Raw genomic sequence first — 27,659 nt, forward strand, 5'->3', positions numbered from 1 at the left:
AGTTTAAAGGAAATAAGAAAAAAACTCAAGATATAGCCTTGAGGGAGACTGCAGTGGTTAATGAGCTTAACATGGATGAAAAACCCACAAAAGAGATTCACGGGGCAAGGTAGATTGTGCCTAACCCCAAGCTCCCATCCAAACCAGATGATATCCAGAAAGTTGTGGGGCTACCATCCCAGGTTCATGGCCAGGTGAGTTAGTACTGACTGGTCAGATCTGGCTAGGACATGTATCCCATTCTTCCCTGTCACCTGTTCACCAATCACAATTAACAGTGATGCTAAAAGTAGTAACTGATAACCAGAGAAAGTCAAAGCCTCAGCCTAGAAGGGTCTCCCAACCCAATCTTGATATAAACAATAAATTGGACTTTCCAAAATAGCTTTCATGGTGCCTTGACAGAAGTGTATTATCAAACACCTCTTCCTACATGCCCTTCCTTTTGTCTCTTTAGATATAAGAGCTTATGCATGGAGACAGCAACACATTTTCTTGAGCAACAAATCTTGATCCTCTGACCACTTACATCTTGGCACAGTGTATGGAGAGCTCAGTTTGGAGTCCAGATGACTGAAGTTTAAATTCATCTCAGAACCTTAATAGCTGTGTGTCCCTGGGCAAATCACTTAACTTCCATTTGCTTCAGTTTCCTCCCCTGTAAAATGGGGATAATAATATCTACCTCAAATAGTTGTTGTGAGTCTCAAATGAGATAACAAAAATCACTCAGCACAGTATCTGACACATAGTAGAACTATTGTCCTACCTATTACTAAGGATGTAACCTAATCTAATTTAGATAATAAATACTTATTTCCATGTGGTAAGCAGAGAAGCTCAGCCAGTTCATTTCCCAAATACCATCAAGTGTACCCTTTCACCTAGCAGACCCATACAGATCAATAAACTATGGTTCCTCAAAGGTTTATGGTATTATAGAAATGCTTCTCAGGGGCTGCAGCCATGATCTGTAACCATAGATTAAGTCAGTTACTGACCGTAACGGTTGCTCTATATCCACAGACTCTAGAGTCAGTGAAGAACAGCCACGATTTCTAGTTCCAGCTGTTCCTGGCTTTGAGATACAGGAGGAGGTAAGGAGACTGGAGAGCAGACTATTCCATTTCAGGTATAGGCGAGGGGGTGGACATAACATCTGTTGAGTTTGGTTCCTTCCAAAGACTACTTACCCAACGGATGTTGATTGCGTCTCTTAGCAACCGAAGATGGCTGAGCCTGGGGAGGAAGGTCCAGGGTGAGGGGAGCTACCGGATACTGATGGGAAATGGGGGAAGGGGCTAGCTGGGTAGAGGGATACCTCCGAGAACGAGAGCAGAAAGTCCAGGGAGGGGGTGGCATCTTCCTTCCTCAGCTTTTCTTTCTCCCTTCCAGGGCATGGGCTTCACCCATTTTGTCCATTTCTTGTCCCTGAGGCTTCCCTATGTCTTCTCGCTTAGCCTTTATTTTTCAGCTCCCTATCTTCTTCGCTCCCTCTTAGCTGTATTTCTGTCCTGCTTAGCCCCCTTAATCATTAAAAGGTAACAAGTTCCAACAGAATTTGAAATACAGGCTCCTTATTTATATTAAGGCAAGTAGGAAATTAATTTATTTCATGTCACTTCAAGACATACATTTTAACTCTTACCTCCAGGACTGGTTTATCTCAGAATATTTGCTAGTAAGAAGAAGGAAAAGGGCATTGTCATCTAATTTTCCTCTTTCCCAGACACTCTTCCTCTCAACTCCTTTCCAGTTCCCTTCTCACTTCTCTCTTTTCTCCTACTCCTTTTCCCTTCCTCTTTCTTCTCCCTTTCTTGCTCTCACTCTTTTCATCTACACTTTTTTCCCCTTTCCCCCATTCCTTCCCTTTTCTTTAAGGAGAACACCTTAGAGAACTAAATTTAGTCCAACTTTTCATTTTAAGGATGAGGAAGCTAAATGCCCTTAAAAGTTGAACTATAGTGAGTCAACTTTAAAATTATAGACTACATGAATGTTTAATGGGCACAGAGAGATAATTTTATTCTTTCCCTGTTCTTAGGCTCTACACAGAAACGTCCTAGAAAGATATGCCTATTCTAGCCTGAAAGGGTAGCAGAGAGATACCACAGAGGTTGTTGGTAGTCACATAATTCTCACTACTGAGAATCTAGTCTATATTCTCCCTCTCCACCTACATCATAAATCCATATCAAGGCTCTGTATTTGTTGAGAAAGTCATGTATTTGGGGCTAATGAGAATGGAGATTTAGAAAAGGAACAGTATGAAGTCTCCAGTCCTTTACTCTTTATTGAAAAGGGGTAGAAACTCCATCACTTTGTAGGACAGAATTGGACTTGTATAATGTTGAACTAGAAAGAATGTGTGTGTGCATGTGTGCGTGTGTGTATGTGATCCTTACATGGAGAAAGGATTAAAAAAATAGATAGGACTGTTGTCTTTTTGGTGTACTTTTTTTTTGGAGGGCAATTGGGGTTAAGTGACTTGCCCAAGGTCACACAGCTAGTTTGCGTGTTAAGTGTCTGAGGCCTGATTTGAACTCAGGTCCTCCTGACTCCAGGGCCGATGCTCTATTCACTGCACCACCCAACTGCCCCCTTGGTGTACTTTTCTCTGGCTTTTGTATTTTCTCAATTTTATCACACAAATAAGCATACTGAAGATGATATTTCTGGTTTTAGTTTATCCAGACGAATTGCTCTTTTCACTTTTCAAATCACTGTTATTTGAATCTATTGGTCTAATTGTTTAACTCATACTAGGTCTGAAGCAGAAACTGAACCAATTTCTCAAGGTGTGGAAGAACAGCAAACAGAAGAGGATGGGGTAATGTTACAGATATTTATGATTAATAAAAGAAATTCGAGATAGTGAGAATTTACCCAAAGACTTTATATAACCCTCTTGCCTTGTCCATAGAACACAGAGATATTAGTCTTATTCATTAGTGTTCTAGATGCCTGATTAAGTATACATGAGAAATTCTACCACTAGATTTCCTAAATTATTTGAAGCCAAGCCCTTTTTTTCAAAAGAAGGAAATATAATTAACCAGAATAAACAGGTCATAAAAGGCAGCCAAGTGAATTAAAAATTGGTATATATATCAAGACCCTAGGACTCAAGTCCCAATTCTGACACTCACTTGCTGAGGAAGTCACTTAACATCAATCTAAATCTATAAATTATCTATCTGCTTTAGTAAGCAGGGGTTTCCTCAACTGGAATTTCATACCCCAAGAAGATTACAGATTTGATTAAAAAAAAACCAACTGACAGATAAGCTAAAAATACGGTGTTTTGCCAATCCAGCATTCTTTCAATATAATTCTCTCATGAGTCAGAATATTTACTGTTTTTCCCCATCATTCTGATCTGCCCTATTTTTGCTTCTGGTTGTACAGCCAGTGGTCAGTGAGGACCTTGAAGAAAAAAAGCCACCCCAAGAGGAGGCCAGTGAACCATATGCACCAGAAGAGGAATACAGCTCAACAGAACCAATGGAGGAGCCCAGTTCAACAGAACCAATGGAGGACCCCAGTTCAGCAGAATCAAGAGAAGAACAAAGTTCAATAGAACTTAGAGAGGAACCCAGTTCAGCAGAACCAATGGAGGAGCCCAGTTCAGCAGAATCAAGAGGGGAGCAAAGCTCAACAGAACCAGGAGAGGAACCCAGCTCAATAGAACCAATAGAAGAGCAAAGTTCAACAGAACCAGGGGAGGAGCAAAGCTCAATAGAATCAAGAGAGGAACCCAGCTCAACAGAACCATTAGAGGAGCAAAGCTCAGCAGAACCAGGAGAGGAACCCAGCTCAATAGAACCAATAGATGAGCCCAGTTCAACAGAACCAAGAGAAGAGACAGTCAGTTCCACAGAGCCACCCCAAATTCCAGATATTTCTGAAGTCACTACATCTTCATTTCAAGTAGTGAGTGAGCCATAATTCTGTCTTAATACATTTGTTCCTGCACTGGGTATATCAAGGTGTTCAAGACATAATGTTGCAAAGTACTAGATGCATTCTCTGTCACAAATTATATATGAAGCCTAGGAATAAGAATTTGGTATTTAAAATTTTAAGCTCTTAGATCACACTTTCTATTTTAAACAAGGTTGGTAAAACCAGGTAGCTTGTTATCAAAGACAGAAGTTTCCATTTTATATATGAGATTAAGAAAGGTAGGGATGGCTAGGTGGCACAGTGATTAGAGCACTGGCCCTGGAGTCAGGAGGACCTGAGTTCAAATCTGGCCTCAGACACTTAACACAAAAACTAGCTGTGTGACCTTGGGCAAGTCACTTAACCCCAATTGCCCTGCCTTCCCCCCTCTAAAAAGCAAAAAAAAAAAAAAGGTAAACCAGGTTTGATGGTGCATACCTGTAATCTCTTTTCCTGGGGTGGCTGAAGTTTATGAATTACTTGAGTTTAGGAGGTTTGAACTGCTGATTGGGTGTCTGCACTAAGTTTGACACCCAGGAGTCATACAAATTCTGCAGGATAATTGTAAGGAAAAATTATTTTCTTCACTAACTCAGTTCTCAATTCCAGAAACATAGAAAATAGAAAGACAGAGTCTATCTATTTAACACACTGTTGTACCTGTCAATGGTTTTGGGTTTTGGTTTTTTTTGCTTTTTTGGAGGGCAGTTGGGGTTAAGTGACTTGCCCAAGGTCACATGGCTAGTTTTTGTGTTAAGTGTCTGAGGCGGGATTTGAACTCAGGTTCTCCTGACTCCAGGGCCGGTGCTCTACTCACTGCGCCACCTAGCCACCCCTGTGCCTGTCAATTTTGATGTCTTATTTTAAAGGAGACCCTTCTAATAAAATCTGAGTTTCCTAAAAGGTAGAATTGCTAACTCTTTAGCTTGATATTTGAGCCTGAAGCCACTGAATTTTCTAGGATTTTAAAGAATTCTATATAAGCCAGTAATACTTTACAGAAAAAGATCTTCTGAAAAACTCTTTTCCTCAGGTAGTTATAATTTGACAAAGGAGAGAAAAGAAATATGTAATAAATGCAAAAGTGTGTGTACAAGTGTACTTACGTGTACAAGTGTACTTATGTGTACAAGTAAATAATAAATGCAAGGGTAGCTTTCTTTTAAGAATAAATAATGGTTTGGGGATTTGGAGGAAGGTAGTCTGGATTGTGGTTAATGTCAATCAGGGAAAAATTCCTAGAAGAATCTTTTTTTTTTTTAGTGGAATTCACCAAAAGTAAAGACAGATAAATGGCTAATAAGAGAGATGGAAACCAAAAAATCAATAAGACATTTTGAAATGCATAAAAGAAAATAAAAGAATTACAGAAGGGACCCAAAAAAAGCAATTTTGTTACTCCTTTATTAAATTTTTTTTTTAAAGCAATCAGGTTTAAGTAACTTGCTCAAGGTTATACGGCCCAGATGTGATCCAGGTCATCCTAACACTGGAGCCGGTGCTCTTACTCGCTGAGCCACCTGGCTGCCCCTAAGCAATTGGGGTTAAGTAACTTGCTCAAGGTTACACGGCCAGGTGTTTCTGGGTGGGTGCTAAGTGTCTGAGCCCGGGATTCGATCTCCAGGTCGTCCTGGCATTGGAGCCAGTGCTCTTACTCGCTACCTGGCCGCTCCTCCTTTATTAAATTTAATATAAATACATTTCTTTTAAAAAGCAAATTTTATATATGAAACTAGAAAATCCATAGTTTCTTATACATATAATACTCTTTCTAGCTTATCTTTGTATATTGAAATGTTTGTTTTTTGATGATCAAGTTGAAAATTTTTTAAAATTAATTTAGAATAATAAAGGAAAAAATATTCTTCCTAAGTGACCAAAAAGAATATACTGTTGGTAGCTTCAAAGTAGTCTCTGATCATCTGAATGCTAAAAACAGTAGGTGAGTGGTGCTGCTGAGTGGATCTGGCAGAGAGAATAATAATAGCTTACATTTCTAGAAGGTTTAAGATTTACAAAGCACTTTTCTCTTTTTTGAGGGAGAGAATTTAAGTATTATAAGTATACATTATATTATGTGTATATTATATTATATGCTCCATATGTCAGTCAAGTCCCTGTGATTTTTATCAGTGTGGGAATTCCTTCCACATAACTTAGAGTTGCCTGAGGTTCTGAGAGTTAAGTGATTTATGGAGCTAGTGGAGGTAGGATTGGAACCCATATCTTCCTGACTGGTAGTATAGCATTCTTTCTACTATAACGATGTCTCTCTTGTATAAGCATTATATTTAATTTTATGAAAGAGGAAGCTGAGACTTAGCGAGATGAGATGACTTACCCATAATCATACCCATAATGTCAAAGTCGATGTCAACTTCAATCTCTTCATTCAAAGGCCAAGTCTTTCCATCATAGACAGAGAATTGACAATATTTAAAGATTTGAAAATCAGTGATCAGAAGATTTCTTTCTATTGCAGGAAACAACAGATGAGGATTTCTTTAAAAAATACAGAGAAGATATGGGTAACATAGAAAATATACCATTCAGAGACAGGACTTATTTTGTCCCATCTTCAAGGGACAGGAGCTCTCCAGGAACACCAGAGGCACCAGACCAGGAGCCATCAGGTAACAATGACTAATACTAGGACTGTCCTTTATTAACATCATCCTTGGCCAATGTTTTGAGCCTCTTGATCACATTAAAATGAAATTTAAACAGATTGGGACTTCCAAGAAAAGAGTGGAATGAGAGGTTACAAGGGAACCAGACTTCCTATTATCTGCCTCAAGAATTAAAAAAAAAAAAAGGAATTCCAGCAAAATAGCAGAGTGAGGAGCTGCAAAGAGCCTGGCTCTTTAATCTACCCTATGTGGGTAAATAGATAGGAAGGAAGGAAATAAGCATTTATTAAGCACTTACCATATGCCAGATACTCTGCTAAGTGCCATATAATCTCATTTAATCCTTCCAAGTCTGAGAGGTGGGTGTTATTATTATCCTTATTTTATAGTTAAGGGAACAGAAGCAAATAGAGGTTAAGTTACTTGCCCAGGGTCACATAGCTAACAAGTGTCTGTGATCAGATTTGAACTCAGGTCTTCCTGATTCCAGGCTTGGTGCTCTATCCACTGGGCCACCTCGCTGTTAAAAATACCCAAATGGATCATGATCTCATCAATTTGGCTCTTCCTTATAATGATTCAGATGCCAGCCCACCTATTTTCATGAGATTCTTATCTGAGACCTCCCAAACATATGCCACAAGCGGTCCAGATAACATGTAAGAGATCTTTGCTCTTTCCCAACATTTCAAGAGTAACAGTGGAAGGCTTTGACTGTCCACCTGCTATCCTTTGCCTCTCATCATATAATCAGCCCATTTTTCCTTTATCATACAATCTTTTGATGGCATCCTTTACTTCTACTCTTCTTCAGAACCTCTCATGTTGCCACCTGCTTGCATCCACCTTTCCATTGCCTTCTGTGTGATATTAATTTTTAATTCTTCAGAGACAGTCTGCTCTGCCATGTAGCAACATCAGGAATATCTTTATATTGAAAAGATGGGTTTTTGATATTAGAGAAAGTTTGGAGTCAGTAAAAATACATTTTAACATCATGAAAACAATCCAGCTGGCTTTCTTCTTCCTTTTCAACTAGATTGTCTTGGTTATACGTAATATTGGACAAGCTATATGTGGTGTCCATTTAGAGGCATGTTGAAATCTGAGCAATAGATATTTTTCATCTCTTTGGTTTTTCCTGGATGGATAGGTCAAACTCCTTTGAACGATTGCAAACCTCTTCCAGGAGCCTCTTCAATATCTTTGGTCTTGATGCAATTAATAAAATGTCATCCACAAATAAGATTCTTTACATTTGTGTCTCCAGAATTTATCACAGTGCCTGACACATGATAAGTAATTAATAACCTTACTGATTGATATACTTGATCCATTCTGGCTACCTCCCCCCAGTTTTTGTACTCTTTAGTACTATTTCTCCATAAATATCTCAGGGACTGTGAGATGTTAGGGTCCTTATTTGTGTGATGGCTCCATTCTCCTTGATGAAAAAAACTATTAGTTAAGTTTTTACCAACCTTTTCTATTTTTCTTCTGTTCTCTTTCTCTTTTTATCCCTTAATTATTTTGGGATTATTTTGTTTAGTTGGATATCTTGCCAAGCTTTCTTTGAACTGATATTATTATCTACTGCTTCTCTCTACTTTATGAGACAATACTGTTATTTGTATTTCTCAGATTTTTACATATGAATTTATATTCTAGCCTAATGTTGTTTTTAGTTGTTATCTCTCTCCATTTGGCAAGTAAGTCAAATGTTTGCAGACTATGGCTTTTTCTGGCTTCTTTTGGTCTCATTGTAGTAATTAATTTATATTGGTTTAATTTAATTTTATTTTGTTTTTTGCCTTTTGGAGGGCATTTGAGGTTAAGTAACTTGCCCAAGGTTACACAGCTGTTTTTTTTGTGTGTGTGGGTGTTAAGTGTCTGAAGCCGGAACCGAACTCGGGTCCTCCTGACTCCGGGGATGGTGCTTTACTCACTGTGCCACCTAGCCACCCCTAATTGGTTTAATTTTAGAATGAAATTATGAGAGTTGATATTGACGTCATTTTTATTATCCATTTCTCATTTTGTTCAATAAATTGTTTAAGTAATTTAGGGTTAAATCGGGGGGGGGTGGAGCCAAGATGGCGGAGTAGAAGCACGACCTTCCCGCAGCTCCAGCTTCCACCCTCCCCAATCCATGTAAAAAGGGGACTCTAAACAAACTTTGGAGCTGCAGAACCCACAAAATGACACAGAGAAGCTAACCTCCCGCTGAGGACAGCCCGGCAGGCCGGCAGGAATCGGCCAGCACAGTGCTCTGGGAGCCGAGCCCAGCCCCACACCGAGGCTTTAGCCCCAGGGCGGGCCTGACCAGCCGCCAGCCAGAGGGACTCCAGATCAGCAGCAGCTGTGGCCGTTTCCAGATTTATCAATACATAGATGCGAAGGACAAGGTGAGAGGCCAGTGCAGTCTGGACTTTGGGACCCAGGAAGTGGGAGTGCATAGGCTTTTACCCCCGGAGCAAGAAACCACTGAGACGCCAGCACAGCCTGCCAGTGCCACGTGGCGGCTTCAGCTCCTGGCCTGCAGAGTGTAGGGGGCCAAGCACCAGTCTGAGGGGTAATCGCTCTTGCTTTAACCTGCTTGGATCTGGATTGCAGTCTAGGGTGGAAGTCCTGGGGTGTGTGTACAGCTTGCCAGAGTGTGTGGAGACCTCAGAGAGGGCACCCATCTAATACCTCCGGCAGCTGAGAAAACCCCAGCGTTTGGGACGAAAACTCCCCTGTCTGGTGGCAGAGTCCTACTGTGGCAAAAAACCCAAAAGTCAAATCATTGAGTGGCAAAATGAGCAGGCAAAGGAAACAAAGCAGACAGAAGATTCCAACATTACACTCCTATTTTGGGGATAAGAAGGAGCAAGGCATGGAACAGGAGGAAATCAGTGAAGTCAGAACTCCTGCACCAAAAGCTTCAAAGGAAAATACAAGCTGGTTACAGGCCATAGAGGACCTTAAGAAGCAGATAAGAGAAGTGGAGGAAAAATTGGGAAGAGAAATGAGAACAATGCAAGAAAATTATGAAATGAGAGTCAACAGCCTGACTGAAGAAAATACGACCTTAAAAAACAGACTGACTCAAATGGCAAAGGAGGCTCAAAAAGGCAATGAGGAGAAGAATGCCTTAAAAAGTCAAATTTGCCAGATGGAAAAAGAATCTCAAAAGCTCACTGAGGAGAATCATTGCTTCAGAATTAGATTGGAGCAAATGGAAGCTAATGACTTGATGAGAAATCAAGATGCTGTTAAACAGATCCAAACAAATGAAAGAATAGAAGGCAATGTGAAATATCTCATGGGAAAAACCACTGACCTGGAAAATAGATCCAGGAGAGATAATTTAAAAATTATTGGACTGCCTGAGAGCCATGACCAAAGTAAGAGCCTGGAAAGCATCCTCCAGGAAGTTCTCAAAGAAAACTGCCCTGATGTTTTAGAACGAGAGGGCAAAATAGAGGTTGAAAGAATCCACCGATCAACTCCTGAAAAAGATCCCAAAAAGAAAACTCCTAGGAATATTATAGCCAGGTTCCAGAATTCCCAGATTAAGGAGAGAATATTACAAGCAGCCAGGAAGAAACAATTTGAATATTGTGGAAACACAATCAGGATAACCCAGGATCTGGCAGCTTCTACACTGAGGGATCGAAGGGCCTGGAATGTGATATTCTGGAGGTCAAGGGAGCTGGGATTAAAACCAAGAGTCACCTACCCAGCAAAACTGAGTATCATGTTTCAGGGGAAAATATGGTCATTCAGTGGAATACAGGACTTTCAGGCATTCTTGCTGAAAAAACCAGAGCTGAATAGAAAATTTGACATTCAGATACAAGAAGCAAGAGAAGCATGAAAAGGTAAACAGGGAAAAGAAATCATAAGGAACTTATCAAAGTTGAACTATTTTTTTTTTTAAGCAATCGGGGTTGAGTGGCTTGTTCGGGGTTGCATGGCCGGTTGTTGTTTCTGGGTGTGGTGCTGGGTGTCTGGGCCCGGATTTGATCCGGGTCATCCCGGCACTGGAGCCGGTGCTCTTGCTCGCTGAGCCACCTGGCCAAAGTTGAACTATTAACATTCCTACATGGAAAAACAATAATTGTAACCTATGAAACTTTTCTCAGTAGTTGAAGGGATTAGAAATATATATATATATATATATACACATATATATATGTCTTTATATGAGGGTATTCGGACATATGAATACATATGTGAATGTGTGTATATACATTTACAGGTATAGATAGATAGAGGGCACGGGACCAATTTAACAGGAAGGGATGATACTTAAAAGGTGAAATTAAGAGGTGAGAGGAATATAATGAGAGGAGATGGGGAGAGACAGAGTGGGGCAAACTATCTCATACAGAAGAGGCAAGGGAAAATGGTTACAATGGAGGGGAAGAATAGGAAGGCAAAAGGGAATGGGTCAACCTTATTCCTATTGAATCTGGCTTGAGGAGGGAGGGAAATACACACTAAATAGGGGATCTCACCCTCCAGGAGAATGGGGGGGGGAGAGGATGTGAGGGGGGATGATGGAAGGGAGGGCAGGCTGGGGGGGAGGGAAGTTGGAAGCACCCACTTTTGAAAAGGGACAGGATCAAAGTAGAGAATAGAACAAGTGGGAGGTGGGATAGGAGGGAGGGAAATATAGTCAGTCTTTTACAATACATCTACTATGTTATTGTTTTGCATTAGCCGCACATGTACAACCTATACTGAACTGCTTGTCCCCCCAGTGGGGGTGGGTGGCGGGGGCGGGGGAAGGGAATGAATCTGGAATTGAAAGTTTAAATCAAATATTCAAATATATATATGTGAGTGTATATATATATATATATATATATATATATATACTATTATTAATACCATCTTACATGTAATTAAGAAAAAAGATATACAGGCACTGAGGCATAGAGATCCACTGGAAAAGTTGAAATGTGTATGGGAGAAAATATGGGAGAGAGCAGATTGGAGGTGGGGATATCCTGTGGGACTGCTGTTTTGGGGGGATGGGTGGGGGGAAAACGGGGAGAAAATTTGTAACTCAAAATCTGGCGGAAACGAATGATGTAAATCAGCAGTCAATAAAGCATTTAAATTAAAAAAATTAAAAAAAATTTAGGGTTAAATCTTCTTAATTATGCACAATATTTTTCTCATGACTATTCTTTCTTCTTGTTTATTATTAATTCTGATGAATCAATGGTCCGACCATTGTGTGCTGCCTCAGGGATGATACTAAATCTATGATGTCTTTTCCTACCTATTAAGGGATGGGAATGGGAACAGATTAGAAGAGGGCATCAGAACGGTAGAAATTTTTCAGTCCTTCCCCTACTGGACTATCACAAGGGAAAATCAAAGCAGCAAAGACTTTTTTTAAAACTAAATTAACATTTATCCTACAGCTCTCATTTTAATTGGCAGGGGGTTACAAATTGGATTCTTATGCTTAATGCAAAAAAAAAAAAAACCAAGGTTAGGGAGGATCAAAAGATCTTTGGATCAAAAAATTCTTTGACTTTGACCATTACAAATATTGAAAAAGTAAGGAAAAACTGAGATAAGAGTCACATAAATGCATAGGGTGTGCCACATATGTCCAGGCACACCCTAATATATATTTTTAAAAAACAAATATTTTGTGTCTATTTTAAATTAAAGTTTAAATTGTAAAATTGCTTTGGTTTCTTTAGTAATGAATAAAATAAAGGTCTCATATAATTGAGTACTCAATAAATGTGCACTTTTAAAAATTAAAAATTCTTTAACCACTTCAATGAAATGTACTTTCTATGCATCTGTTAGAGGGAGAGGTGAGAGTGAGTAATTCTAAAAGCAATAAAACTACAGAGAAAAGTAGAGGGGAAGAGATAAAATACTTGCAAGAGAAAACCTAGACTCATTGGTCCAGTATGTTGTAGAGATAATTATTTGAGTCTTTCCCTATTGGCTTCTTCCCTACTGATTACAAATATGTACAGGCCCACATATCCATTCTGTAACCTATTGTCTTTTAGTAGGTGAGTTAAATGAATTAGCATTCAAAATTTAATTTGGCCCTCCCATCCCCCCAAGCTATTAATCTATTTTTCTTTTTTTAAGCAATTGGGGTTAAGTAACTTGCTCAAGGTCACACAGCCAGTTATTTCTGGGTGTGGTGCTAAGTATCTGAGCCCAGATTTGATCCCCAGGTCATCCCAACACTGGAGCGGTGCTCATACTCACTGAGCCACCTGGCTGCCCCTATTGATCTATTTTTAAAAGTTTTCTTAATGTATTATACTTACAGATTATCTCCACTGTATGAGAGGTCCCTTGTAACAAAGTAAAACTAATAATTTGTTGTTAAGTCATTTTTCAGTGGCATCCAACTTTTTGTGCTCCATTTGTGGTTTTCTTGGCAGAGATACTGGATTGGTTTGCCATGTCCCCCAGCTCATTTTATAGACCCTTGCTTAGTGTCACACAGCTACTAAGTGTCTGAAGCCAGATTTGAACTCATAAAGATGAGTTTTTCTTTTTGCAAACTGGTGCCCTACCCACTGAGACACCTAGTTGCCCAAAACTAATAGTATAGTGATATTATCCAAAAATGCACAAGTATTCCAAATCTGTAGTACCCCTTCTCCTCTCAAAATTTAATTTAAGCTATTATTATATATCTCATCTCTGTTTCATAGGCAAATTCCTAGAAAAATCTGTCTTTACTCATTGCCTCAACATCTCTATTACTTCTCAACCCATTCCAATCTAGCTTCCAGATCTTATCACTCAGCTGAGACTGCTCTCTCCATTGTTAATGATGATCTTCTCCTTTTTTATGTGTATTGATATCTAGTTTTTACATCACCTTTATTTACAAATATACTCCTTTTTTCCCCTTCCCTTTGAACTATTGGAACTATCCCTTGTAACAAAGATTAAAAAACAAAGAGAAAAATATTCAGCAAAAGTTAAACTCATCAAATCAATTTGACAATTATATGTAATGTTCCATGACCTTAGCTCTCCAGCTCTTAACAGAAGAGAGGAAGGTACATTTTTCTCATCTTTTTTCCCCCCAGGGACATACTTAGTTATTATAGTCACACAGGTTTCAGTTTTTTTTTCTTTCCATTTACATTGTTACAGTCATTGTGTTTTATTTGTTCTGTTTATTTCTCTTTTTTCTTTTTGGAGGGAAATTGGGGGTTAGTGACTTGCCCAAGGTCACACGGCTAATTTTTGTGTTGTGTCTGAGGCCAGATTTGAACTCAGGTCCTCCTAACTCCAGGGCCAGTGCTCTAGTCACTGCGCCACCTAGCTGCCCCTGTTTATTTCTTTCTACATCCATTTCTTTAAGTCTTCCTATGCTTCTCTGAATTCTTCATATTGATTATTTTTATTGCCTGGTAATAATGTATTGCATTCATATACCAATTGATTCAGCCAGTCCTCCAGTTAATGAACATCTACTTTGCTTCCATTTATTTGCCACCACAAAAAGAGCTGCTATTAATATTTTGATGGAACCTTAACAGTGATCCTTAAATGCTAAATCCAATAGCCTTCTTTTAGTCCTTATTCTTCTTGACCTCTCTGCAGAATTTCATACTTTTGGTCACTCTCTCCTCCTATATTTATCATCCCAGAGTTTCTGTGACATTGCTTGCCCTTGACACTTCTACTTTTGTGGCCACTAGTTGCCACTCTCCTTTGTTGGATAATCTTTTTCTGTCCTCTAAGGAAAGGTGTTCTCCAAGGTCTGGATTTGGGCCCTCTTCTTTTCTGTTCTCTCTCTCCCTTGATGATCTCATCAGTTCTCATTGTTCAGTTAACAGACATTATCAGTTTATTAAACGGAACCACATCCATAGAAGATGCTAGGGGGCTCTTTTTGGCAGACTAGAGGACTGGAACATGTGTCAACATTTAGCATTGGCCTACCATTTCACTGGAAACAACCTTTTTCCATTGACTGTTTATCTAGAATTATATATGACTTTAAAATGTCCTGACTCAGCAACAACCAGGGTTTATTTTAGTAATATATAAATATGCATATATAGAATGAAAAGTTAATTTAACATAACTAGAAAAACATACACATTTTCAATGACTATACTGAAAACCTAACAATAAAAAACTTCATAAATACATTGTTGAAAAACAGATCGGAAGAGGACACAGCAAATAAATTATTGTAAAATTATTGCCATTTTATTAAAGTTTACATTCTTTTTTATCAAAATGTAAATAGGATTTTATGTATTTGCTTGGGGTCTAACTTCATATTCTATTTACTTGTATTCACTGAGAGCATTTATAGAAAAAAACTTACTTTAGAAAAAAAGTAAACTTTTTTTCCACACGAATAATGCTATTAATGAGAAGCAAAATGCCATAGTGATTAGAATGCCAAACTTAGAGTCGGGTGAGACATAGATTCAGATCTTGCCTCTGATGTTTGCTATGTGACTTTAGCTCCGGTACTTAATCACTCTGAGCCTCAGTTTCCTCATCTGTAAAATGGGTATAAATAATACCTCTCTATCTCACATGATTGTTGTGAGGATCAAATGAGATAATATATATAGTGTTTTGCAAACCATAAAATGCTCTACAAATGGTCAGGTATTATTAACATAATCTTTTTACTATAATTATAATAGCTGGATTCATAGAATGCTTTAAGGTTTGCCAGGTGCTTTGCATACATTAACTACCACATTTAAACCTAGCAACGGTCTTTTAAAGTTTGTACTATATGTATGATTATCCCCATTGTGTGGCATAGGAAATGTTTTAAACTACTTCGCTAGCTTTAGGGAACTAGGAAGAATATGACGCCAGGGCCTCATTTCATTCCTCACCTCATTAGCTGGAGTTAAACTTACAAAGCTATTCCTTATTCTAACTTGACTCCTAGAAAAGATATTATTTAACTGAAGGAAAACAGGAAAATTTTATTTTCAGGCATTGTTGATGAAAGTTATCTTTTGCATTTATATGTAAGTTACTTTTACAACATTGTATATAATAATTGCATATGGTGGTCCACAAGAAAAAGACCACATAGTCTTTTATGCTATTCCTGTGGACAAAATGGAAAAATTTGGGCTAGATGAAAGTACAGTTAAATGGATTTAGAACTGGTCAAACCAGGTAGGCAAGCAAGTATTTCTTAAGTGCCTACTTTGTGCCATGCACTGTGGATAAAAAGAAAGACATGAAATAGTCTCTGCCTTCATGGAGCTTAAATTCTAATTGGGAAGACATGCATTTGTGTGTGCATGAACACACACACACACACACACACACATTGTCTTAGGGGAAGGCATTAGCATCTATAGGATAAGGAAACCTGAAAAAAGCTCCATGCAGAGAGAAGCATTTGTACTGATTCTTGAAGGAAACTAGAGATTCCAAGATGCAGAGGTAAGGAGGGAGAGTATGCGAGTGCTGGGACCTAGCCAGGGCAAAGCACAGAGATGGGATATATAGTGCCATATGTAAGTAACAGCAACTCAGCCAGTATGATTGGACATAGAGTAGATTAATATATATGAAGACTGGAAAGGTAGGATAGAGTCAGGTTGTGAAGAGGTTTAAATGTCAGACAAAGGAATATATATTTAAGAAGGAGACATTGGAATTTATTTTTTTTAAAGAAAGGATTTATTAACATAGTCATATCTCCACCTTAAAAGAACAAACAACTTTTGGCAGCTGTATGGAGGAGGGATTGGAGGTGGGAATAGACAAGACAGGGACACCAATTAGGTGGTTGAATGACTAGATCCAAAGACCAATCATTAATGGTTAGATGTCAACTTGAAGAAAAATGAAGTACCCCATAGATCTTTGTTTCACCCTGTGCTATTTATATCTATATCAATGACTTGGATAAATGAAAAGATAGTATGTTTATGGAATGTGAAGACTTTACAAAGTTAGGAAGTATAGCTAACACACTGGATCACAGTCAGGATCCAAAAAGATCTTAACAAACTAGAACACTGGGACGAAGCCAATAAAACAAAATGCAGCACAAGTAAATTCGACATCTTGTACTTGACTTCCAAACATCATCATTATACATACAGTATAAGGGAGATGTGGTTTGAAGGTTATTCTTCTGGGAAAAGGTATCTAAGTGTCTTAGTGAGTTTTAGTGTGCTGCGTATCGAATATGAGTTGACAGTCTGATAAGACAATCATAAAAGCCTATGAATTCTTAGATTGCATTAAGAAAGGCATCTGTGTCTGGAACTAGAGAAGTGGAAGTCCACCCATGCTTATTGGTCTGAACAAATTTAGAATACTGTTTTTAGTTTTAGATACCTTTTAGGGAGGACATTTATGGGCCAGAGAGCATCCAGAGGAAGCTGGCCAGAGCCTCCAGGTCATGCCATATGAGATAGATTAAAGGAAATGCGGATGTTTGGCCTAATGAAAAAGCTAGCAATTTTACTTCAGTGAATTTCTCACCAGACTTTAAAATACTAAAGATGAGTTCTCCTAAATCCAAAATCAAGAGTTGAATATTTTGTGGAAGCTGATTTGTCAAATGTGAATGTAAATAAATACATGAAGCACATCCTTGTCCTCCCACAACTAATTAGTAATGAACCCAGAACCACTAGTTTTGAGGCAGTCTTTAAAAATTGAATCATAGAATAAATGGTGACAAATATGTATATGTAAAATTTATTTTATACTCTACTATACTGCATTAGATTTCTAAGAGAACATGTTTAATTGAGCCTTCACTTGATTCTCTCCTTATTGGAAGAGCTATTAACCCATTGTTTATATTGACTTTTAAGTGATTTTTCTTTCTATCCTACCTAACATTTCTCATTTCTTCTTTCCTCTACCCCCTCTCAATCTCAATAGGAACTGGCGTCAGAGCAGTTACTCCATTGTTGGATACTATTAATTACTTAAGTTCTTCTAGAGGAATTGATATGGAGCATATATCAGAATCAGATATAAGTGAGGAGGTGGAAGAAGAAACTCAGTTGGTGGTTTTGGATCCAGACCATGTAAGAAGCTTCTTAAATTTTACTTTTGGCATAGGCAGCCAAACATGGATTGAGAAACAATTGGGTTATGCATTGATTAGCAACTGCATTTTAATCATATTTTATCCCTCTACTCTACCTAGCCAACTTCTACTTCCCTGAGCATCCTAGTCTAATGTTACCTCTCCCTCCTCTAAATTCTTACCACACTTGTCTATGACATTCATTTGGCATTTACCATATATTGTCATATTTGGGGGCTATATTTATTTAGTATTTAATTTTTCACCAGTTTTTAAAACTTCTAAAAAAGCAATTTTTAAACATTTGTTTTCAAAACCTTGAGTTCCAAATTTTCTCCCCTTCTCTCTCTTCACACCACCCACTGAGAAGGCAAGTATTTCCATACAGGTTGTACATGTGTAGTCATGCAAAAATATATCCACAATAGTCATATTGTGAAAGAAAACATTTTCATATATTTTAATTGTACGATGCATTTGTTGTTTCCCCACCCCTTCTTAAGAACAAGGACAATTCCTGATAGATTTTTTTCCTATTCCTCATAATGCATAGCATGGTTGATCATTTCCAAAATAGTTAAGCATATGACTAATATGAATATATTAGGTGTAAACCGATTTGGTGGATTGTGGTTCTCAGACTAATAGAGAGAAATGGGAAATTGGGAAGAGCCTGCCAAAGGTGATGTGCCTATTTCCACAGCCAAACTTTCCCTAATTTTTAATCTTACCCTTAACAATCTGTACCTTTTCCAAAGCCAAGACCTCTGTCTCCATTAATTAACAGTTGTTTTCTATGATATCGATGTTTAGTGTGTCCCGCTACAGCTATCTCTCCAGCCTCCACTCACATTGGTGAGCCAGGTCCTTAGAGGATGACTGACTACTACTCTCTTTCAGAGTTCTAGAGGTACTTTAAGAGGTTGGGTTTCTGGTTCTGTTACTCATGAATCTGTGTCACTGTGCTTTCCACTGAGATCAGTCAGCCAGATTTCAATTAGTTTTTAGAAAAGGGTATGGCTAAGATGGTATGGTAAGAATGATTGGTAAAAAGCATACCCCTACCCTACAAGCTGGGGGTACATTCTTCCCCTGTACACACAAAGTCCCTGGGGAGAAGAGGATCAATCTTTTTTTCTTTCAGTCAAAATAAAGTTAGTCAGGTTGTTGACTCACTTTTCATGATTTTCTTGCATCATTCTCATTTTTCTTCCCAAATTTTTCCTCCACTTCTCTTATTTGATTTTCAAAATCCTTCTTGAGCTCTTGTATGGCCTGTAAGCAGTACATATTTTTCTTGGAAGCTTTTGGTACAGGAGTTCTGACTTCATTGTCTTCCTCTTGTTCCATGCTTTGATCCTTTTTGTCCCCAAAATAGAAACCCAAAGTCAGATTGCTGTGCTTGCTTTGCTTCCTTTACTTACTCATGTTGCCACTCAATTACTTGACTTTTGAGCTTTTTGCCACAGTAGAACTCTGCTACCAGAGGGGGAGAGCTTTGTCCCAAATAGCTGGGGTTTTCTCAGCTGCCAGAGCTTTTAGTTAGGTGCCCTTTCTGAAGCCTCCACCTGCTCTGGTACCTGGTTATGCATCCCAGGACCTCCACCCTAGACAGCAATCCAGATCTATGCAGGTTAAAGCAAGAGCAATTACCCCTCAGAATGGTTGCTTTGTCCTCCTACAATCTGCAGGCCAGGAGCTCTGAAGCAGCCATGTGGCGGTGGCCATGGAGCCTCAGCTCTTCCTCCCTCCAGGGGCAGAGGCCAGACAACACTCCCGAACTCCCTATTTCCAAAGTCTACAGTGACCTCTCACTTTGTCTTTGGCATTTATGGGTTGATAATTCTGGAAACTGCCACAGCTGCTGGTGGTCTACTCTCTGTCCCTCTAGCCGCACTGGTCCAGCTGCCCTGAGGCTGAAACCATGGGCTCATGGGGGGCTGGGCTTGGCTCCCAGCGTGCTGCAATGAACCCTTCCTGTCCACCTGCTGGGCTGTCTTCAGTGGGAGATTTGTTTCTCTCTATCACTTTGTGGGTTCTATAGTCCTTTTTAAAGTTTGTCTGGAGTCATTTTTTATAGGTATTTGAGGTGGTTATGGGGGGAGCACACGGAGTTCTCCTGCTTCTATGCTGACCTCTTGGCTCCGCCCCCAAAGAGGCTCAATCTTAAAGCATAAAGGTAGTGAGGCACATATATAGGTATCGTGTTAGGAAAAGGAATATCTTTTCTTTGTGGAAACCTCGTGGAATTCCCCTTAGGAATCCCTTTTATGGACTCCAGGAATTGGTACCTTTCTAGGGTCCATAGGTGGTATTTTCTCCACCAAAATAGGTTTTATTCCTTGAAGCTGTTTTCCTCCCTTGGGTTGCTATCATTCTGAATCTGTCTGTGTCTGTCCATATTTTTTCAGTGTTTCTTTCTCTATTCCCTGCTGTATGCTTTGTCTGCTACTGGTCTAGAGTCTCAATAACATGATCAGAAGGAAGAGAAGAGAAACAGACAGAGTCAGACAGACAGAGAAAGAGAAAGTCAGAGAGATAGAGTCAGACAACCAGAGAGGAAGAAAGAGATGGAGACAAAGAGAGAGATAGAAACAGAGAGAGAAAGAGAAATGATCCCATCCACCTCCCTACCACCACTACCACCCTGACTGCCAGTGATTCTCAGTGGCTTCACTGGAATCCTTAGCTACAGAACTTGGAGTCCTCCAGTGGTAAGTTGTTCTACCAGTTAACTCACCTCCAAACTATTTTCATACTATTTTTTTCATGCTATTTTTATACATAGGCCCAGAGATGTGTCTGATTCTTTCAGCTAATCATAAGATGTTTCTTCTGAGGTACCATCTACCTTCATCTAATGGCTCAAAGACCTGTCTTCCTTTCAAATTAAGGACTTGTTCAAACTTTGTGTTGAAATTATGGGAAAATTCCTTAATACTTTTTTTTATGCCATTGATTGCTTAACTATTTGGAGGGTTGAGTGGAACCACACTCCTACATTTTTGTTTCTAATAGTAAGAACTTAATAAATGCTTCCTCATGTAGGCATTCATCAATTCACATGTGAATTACACAGTGTTAAAAATCAAACATGTAAAACATTCTTATTTCCTACCACTAGATTATGGGTAGTAAAAACTGGTTTTCCTTTATTTCAGCCCTTGATGAAAAGATTCCAAACTGCACTAAAGAATTATCTGAAGAAACAGATAGATAAGCTGAAATTGGAGATCCGTGAGCTGGTACAGTATTAGTTTACTTGATCAACCACAAGTTTTGTTCAATGTAGGTGGCACTGACTGATTTCTTTTCTCTACAGACTGTGGCTACAAAACATGGCAAAACTCAAAGGGAGGAGCTTGGTGTACAACTCTATGGTGTACAGCAGCATTTGGCCCAGCTACAAATGGAACTAGAGAAGAACCATGATCAATATTCTGTTCTTGAGGCTGAGAGGAGGCAGACAGAAGAAGAACTCCGAAACACAAGAACCCTCTACAATAAAATCATTGCAACAGTCAAGGAAGAACGGAAAAAAAGTAAACAAGCAATATCTTTTTTAATTTGCGCTTTTTTTCCCCCAATTTATAGTGCAACCTTGTGTCTTTCCTAACACAAAAGGCTCATAGAAATCATGCATGCACGATTCTCCCCAAGCATACTAAGACTTGAAAATGTATTATAGAAGTGTACTTGAAAATGTATTATAGAGAGAAGTTTTATTAGCAAAAGGAAGGAAACAAACATTTATTAAGCACCTACTATGTGCCAGGCACTATGGTAAGTACTTTATAAATATCTTTCCATTTATCCTCACAATGACCCTGGGAGGTAGGTGCTCTTATCCCCATTTTATAGCTGAGGAAATTGAAGCAGATAGGGTTAAAGGATTTGCTCAGGTTCATACAGCTAGTAGTGTCTGAGGCTGGATTTGAACTCAGATCTTCAGTTCTATCCACAGCGCTACCCAGTCACCTCTGTTAAAGTGAGAGAAATCAAATAGAAGTAAAAGAATAAATAACCATGAGTCCCCAGAGGGCACATAAAGTCACGATTATGAGGATCCTCTCCTATAAATACTGGTTGGTTTGCCAGGTTTGTGCCTTTTTTTTTTTTAAACTCTCTGCTACTCAAGGTAGGAAAAGGTACAAACTTAGCAGCTTGTTCTCTCTTTATTGTCTCCCTTCATAGTTCTATAGCCTGACCACAACTTCTCCAGGTTTTCAGATTAGCAAGCAAATCTCTATAGACTCCTCTATTTTTCACTGAAATCCTCCCAGTGTAGAACAAAAGCAAAGAACAAAAACTATCTCTAGAGTCCTTTCCTGGTAGCTAATAATACTCCCTACAAGCCCTTTCCTCTTTCCCCATCCATCACTATGCTTATATTTTGGAACAGAGTCTTTAGGTTCTCCAGTTACTCAAATAGTAAAGGAATAGGGAAGGAACAATATTCCATAACTTACTACAATAATATACAACATACTAAACACCAACCAATAAATACTCATTTTAAAATTAAGTTGAACTTTCATTGCTCTTTTTAAATGCTACATTCATTTGTGAAAATATGCCTTCCCTTTTTATCCAAAGAACCATCCCTTGTAAAATGAATTGAAAAGAAAAAAAAAAGATCTTCAAAATTAAGGAAACAATTACTTACAAAAGACCACATTAGGAAATATGAAAGATATAAAGAAGTATTAGATGAAGTTCCTGACTTCAAACAAATGAATGAAAAAGCAATTATTAAATGTTTTATATGTACCAGGTACCATACTAAGTGCAGAGGATACAAATATGAACAAGGTGGGCGTATATTCTCACAAGAGAAGATAACACCTAAAGGGGTGCCCCTAAAACATGAGGGTGTGGGGGAGTAGAGTTGAGTTTTCAGGAAATATAAGGCAAAAGCTCATCCATCAGAAATTAGGGTGGAGTTCAGGATTCTGTGGGCAAAGGTTGAGGAAGATGGCCAGAGTGGAGACTGGTACCATTGAAAGACAAGTTTCTGCTGCCAAGATTAAAGACTTAAAGTATTAAATAAAACTTAAAGAGACATTATTATTTCTTGGAAGAGGGCCTTAAAACCATATGAGAGAAAATGTTGTCTATTTCATATTTTATAAACTTCCCAAAGCAAGGTAAAAGCATTAATGCAATTCCTCTTTTCCCCCTATGCAAAATATGAATTCAATAATAGTTGCCATCAACAAAAAGCTAGGGTACTGCATATGGTCATGTTGCTATCCCTATAGCATGTGCTTACAGGTCCCTGCTTCCCTACAAGGTGGAGCTGAGAGTGGTGACTAGAGAATAGGTCATGCCTAGTGGGAGTAGAAAGGGAAGGACTGAAAAAGATGGGTAATGTCCTTCCTAAATGGAAAGGCCAGAGTGGAGAGAGAATCCTACCTCCTACAGCAGTTTGGCTGGTGAACTTTTCATGTCATATAAACAACTCCTCACTGACACACTATTCCTGAAGCAAGATATGGGTGTATAAAGCAATCACTAACAATACTAGGTAGTTAATGTTTTAAGTGCTAAATGTGTGGTATATGTAAACAATAAATGCTCCAAGAAATAAGAGGAAGAAGAAATCTAGATTTCTTCATAATAGTTAGGATAGACTCCAAAGACTAAGTGGGATTTGAGCTAGTGAGATCCAGGTATATATGGAAAAGAGAAGTAATATCCTTTCAGATGAGAGGAATGGTCTGAACAGAGAAGTGAAGATGTGTCCAAGGAACGATGAATAGACAAGATTGGCATGAAGATATAGAGAGTAGAGAGTGAAATAAATTTGAAAAGATAGGTCAGGGCCTGATGTTAGAGGACCTTAAATATATATATATATATATATATACACACACATATATATGTATATATATGTATGTATATATATATGAGTCTATTTTCTATTCCCAGAAGCAATAATTTAGCAGGTTTTATACATTTTAGCTATATTAATTAATTTTATTTATATATTATTTTCCTCTTCTCAACTGCTTAACTCTAGTAGTATTTTTAAAAAATGTATTGATGTCTTTTGTTTGTCTATGTCACAAGTTTCTTCCAGTATGCCTTCCTCTTCCTTTACAGAGAGCTGTCTGTGATAGGTGAAAGATAAAATGACCACCAAAACAAGGGTTCAAGCTTCCAAGCATATCTATTTAGTGAGCAAATCATGCCAGTTGCCCAATAAATCAGGACCGGTCGCTTTCCTCACCTTTGACACTGGAACCCAAATACAGGGAGAGATATATTTTTATACATTAAAAACAATCAAATAAATTAAAAATATGTTTTAAAATCAAATAAAAAAATTAAAGCCAATTAATTTTTAATTAATTAAACAACAATTGACCAGGAAACAATTAACCAGGATATAATTGGTAATCTCATTTCTCTTTTTTTTTTTTTGGCTTTTTTTTGGAGGGGGGAAGGAAGGGCATTTGGGGTTAAGTGACTTACCCAAGGTCACAGGGCTAGCAAGTGTTAAGTGTCTGAGGACAGATTTGAACACAGGTCCTCCTAAGGCCAGGGCCTGTGCTATATTTACTGCCACCTAGCCAGCCCTTCTGATTTCTAATTGGAGGAAAGATTAGGGCCTTTCCAAGTTAGGAGAGAGAAAACAACAGGTGCAATTCCTTGAATTCAGAAAAATATTTATCAGTATGGGGCCAGTTTTTAGATAAGATATATGGATTGATTGAGATGTATAAATTGAGATTGCATCTTTTGACTGGGATTTGACTGGGTTTCTGGTCAGCATAACCTAGGTCCTTAGTTAAGGATCCTTCTCCACCATGCAGGGCTAGGTTCAAACAATGCATTATAGTTTATCCTCACAGTTTCCATAATTGAACACAATTTTCTCATGGGATAAAAAATTGGACTAGGCCCATAACTGAATAGAAAGGAACTGAACTAGCTCCAGAATTGAGATACAAGCTGGAATCAGTTTGGTTCACTTAGTTGCCACAATTAACCACTTGCTCCTCCAATTCCCTCAATTCCTTCAATTTTCCCCTTTTGATTCATGGGGAAATGGGCAGCCCATTCCCTCCATGGATCATTTATCTATAGGCCAAATCTATAAGTTTTCTCATATATTCATAATCAGAATTGCATAAGTCAGGTTACATATCAAACTACTTGGAGGACTTACAATGGATTAATTCTAATAGGGAAGATTTACATGTCACCAAGGTAACCAAGAAAACTTAAACATAAACATAAACACCATGAAACAAAAGACCAGAGGAATACAGTAATGATTGTTAATATTCACTGACATCAAATCTTCTTGTAGCCTAGTAACCCATTCCCAACGTCTATTTAATCAGCACATTTTGAGTCCAAGATGTCTCATGAAGTCATCTGGTCCTGGAACATCTTCTCTTAGACATTCTGGAATAGACTTTATTCACAGGACACCTCTTAAGGGGGCTCTACTCTTTGGTTCCAAATCACTTGTAGAGATTCCTACATAATTCTGCTAAAATCTGCCAGTAACAAGACTTAACACAATTTAGTACAATCTCTTAAATTTGGTTCTCCAAACCTGATATTTCAGAGAATTTCAGTTGTTGTTAATTTCTTTACCTAAACTCTATGAGAATCTTTTTTTAAAAAAAATTAATGTGTGTATAACTTGTAAAATGAACTTTTCTGTCTTTTAAAATTATCAGATACTTTAAAAATGGAAAATAATCTTACTTCCTTTACAATTTTATGTGTAAAATCCTTAATCAAATTTTGAGAATTTATTACTAAAACATACAACCTAAATTTCCATACTAAATACATTTGGAAGGCAATCACAAACATATGTATATAGTTCTGAGAGAAAACAGTCTAATCATGTTAATTTCTCAAAACTTGCTACTCCACTTATTTGGAAAACCTTTATATTACATCTTTGTCTTATTACTTTGTCTAATTTACCTTTTAAAAAATATATTTATTTTTAGTTTTCAAAATTCACTTCCATAAAATGTTGAGTTTTGAATTTTGTCCTCCCCCCAAGACAGTGTGCAATCTGATATAGGTTCTACATATACATTCATGTTAAACATATTTTCACATTAGTCACAATGTAAAGAAGAACTAGAACTAATGGGAGGAACCACAAGAAAGAAGAAACAAAACAAAAGAAAAGGAGAGCAAATAATGTGCTTTCATCTGCATTCATACTCTGAAGTTCTTTCTCTGGATGTGGATAGTATTTTCCACTGTGAGTCTTTTGGAGTTGTCTTAGGTCCTTGCATTGCTAAGAAGAGCTAAGTCTATCAAGGTCAGTGGCTGTTACTATATACAATGTTCTCCTGGTTCTGCTCATTTCACTCAGCATCAGTTCATATAAGTCTTTCCAGGTTTTTCTGAAGTCTGCCTTCTCATCATTTTTTATAGCACAGTAGTATTCCATTGCATTCATATACCACAACTTGTTCAGTCATTCCCCAATTGATAGACATCCCCTCAATTTCCAATCCTTTGCCACCACAAAAAGAACTGCTACAAATATTTTTGTACATGTAGATCCTTTTCCCTTTTTTATGATCTCTTTGGGATACAGACCTAGAAGTGGTATTGCTGGGTCAAAGGGTATGCACAATTTTATCTATGGTAACTTTTTAGCAGGATGTAGTTTCCTTCCTTATCTCTTTTAATTAGATCTATTTTTGTTTTTGCTTTGAGATCAGGATTGCTACCCCTGCTTTATTTTACTTCAGCTGAAGCATAATATATTCTGCTCTAGCCTTTTACCTTTACTCTTTATGTATACCTCTGTTTCAAATGAGTTTCTTTTAAACAACATAGGATTATTGTTCTTAATCCACTCTGCTATCTGCTTCTGTTTTATCGGAGAGTTCATCCCATTCGTATTAAGCTATTATTACTGTCTATGTCTTTCTCTCCATCCTATTTCCATCCCACTTCCCACCCCCTACCCCTGTTTATGCTTTTCCCTTTCCCTCCTCCCTAGAGTTTTGATGCCTCCCTTCTATCAGACCCCTCCCTTTTCTTTGCCTTTACACTCAGCTTCTTCCCTCCCTTCTATTAACCCCTCCCTTTTCTTTCCCCTCCTACTTCCTATAGGGTAAATTCAATTTCTATACTTGATTATGTTTTTCCTTCTTTGAGTCAAATCTGATGAGAGTAAGGTTCAAACAATACTCATCTTCAATCTTTCCCTCTACTAGAATAGGTTTTTATGCCTTTTCATGTGATATAATTTACCATTGTCTGCTCTCCTTTCCTCTTCTACCAGTACAATCCCTTTTTATCACTTAATTAGATTTTTTTTATCACATCAAAGTCAACTTACACCCACACCCTCTGTCTATATATACCCCTTTAAAATGGCATAATAACAATACAATTCTCAAGCATTACAAGTATTGTCTTCCCTTGTAAGGATGTAAAATTTGCCCTTATTAATAATATGTTGTTGTTTTTTTCTTTTCTGTTTACCTTTTTATGCCTCTCTTGAATCTTGCATTTGAAGATCAAATTTTCTGTTGAGCTCTGGTCAGGAAGGTTTAGAAATCCCCTATTTCATTGAATATCCATCTCCTCCCCTGAAAGATTATGCTGAATTTTGCTGCGTAGTTGATCTTAGTTGTAATCCAAGATCCTTTGCCTTATGGAATATCGTATGCCCTCCAATCTTTTAATGTAGAAACTGCAAGGTCCTGCATAATGCTGATTGTGGATCTGCGATATTTAAATGGATTCTTTCTGACTACTTGCAATATTTTCTCTTTTACGTGATAATTGTGGAATTTGACTACAATATTCCTTGGCATTTTCAATTTGGGATCTCTTTCAGAAGGTGATGGTAGAATCTTTCAATGTCTATTTTACCTTCTGGTTCTAGGACCTCAGGGAAATTTTCCTTGATTTCCTGAACAATGCTGTCTAGGCTTTTTTCTCATCATGGTTTTAGGTAGACCAATAATTTTTAAATTGTCTCTCTTGGATCTGTTTTCCAGGTTTTACCAATGAGGTATCTTACATTTTTCTTCTAT

The 27,659-nt window shown here is 38.0% G+C and overlaps 1 protein-coding gene across 1 annotated transcript in view; it reads left to right on the forward strand.

Moving 5' to 3' along the window:
- Positions 1-989: 989 nt before the first annotated feature.
- CCDC40 (coiled-coil domain 40 molecular ruler complex subunit) overlaps positions 990-27,659 on the forward strand; it is a 101,937-nt gene continuing 75,267 nt past the window's right edge. Inside the window, exons 1-7 of the mRNA XM_069076090.1 lie at positions 990-1,258; positions 2,767-2,830; positions 3,409-3,933; positions 6,428-6,578; positions 17,469-17,617; positions 20,781-20,864; positions 20,942-21,161. Coding sequence (XP_068932191.1) covers positions 1,230-1,258; positions 2,767-2,830; positions 3,409-3,933; positions 6,428-6,578; positions 17,469-17,617; positions 20,781-20,864; positions 20,942-21,161 — 1,222 coding nt within the window. The 5' untranslated portion in view covers positions 990-1,229. The remainder of the gene's footprint in view (positions 1,259-2,766; positions 2,831-3,408; positions 3,934-6,427; positions 6,579-17,468; positions 17,618-20,780; positions 20,865-20,941; positions 21,162-27,659) is intronic.

This window comes from Petaurus breviceps, unplaced genomic scaffold (assembly GCF_028583685.1).
Source record: "Petaurus breviceps papuanus isolate PSGF00001 unplaced genomic scaffold, PetGlider_PUasm1.0 90925, whole genome shotgun sequence".
NCBI classification, from domain to species: domain Eukaryota; kingdom Metazoa; phylum Chordata; class Mammalia; order Diprotodontia; family Petauridae; genus Petaurus; species Petaurus breviceps.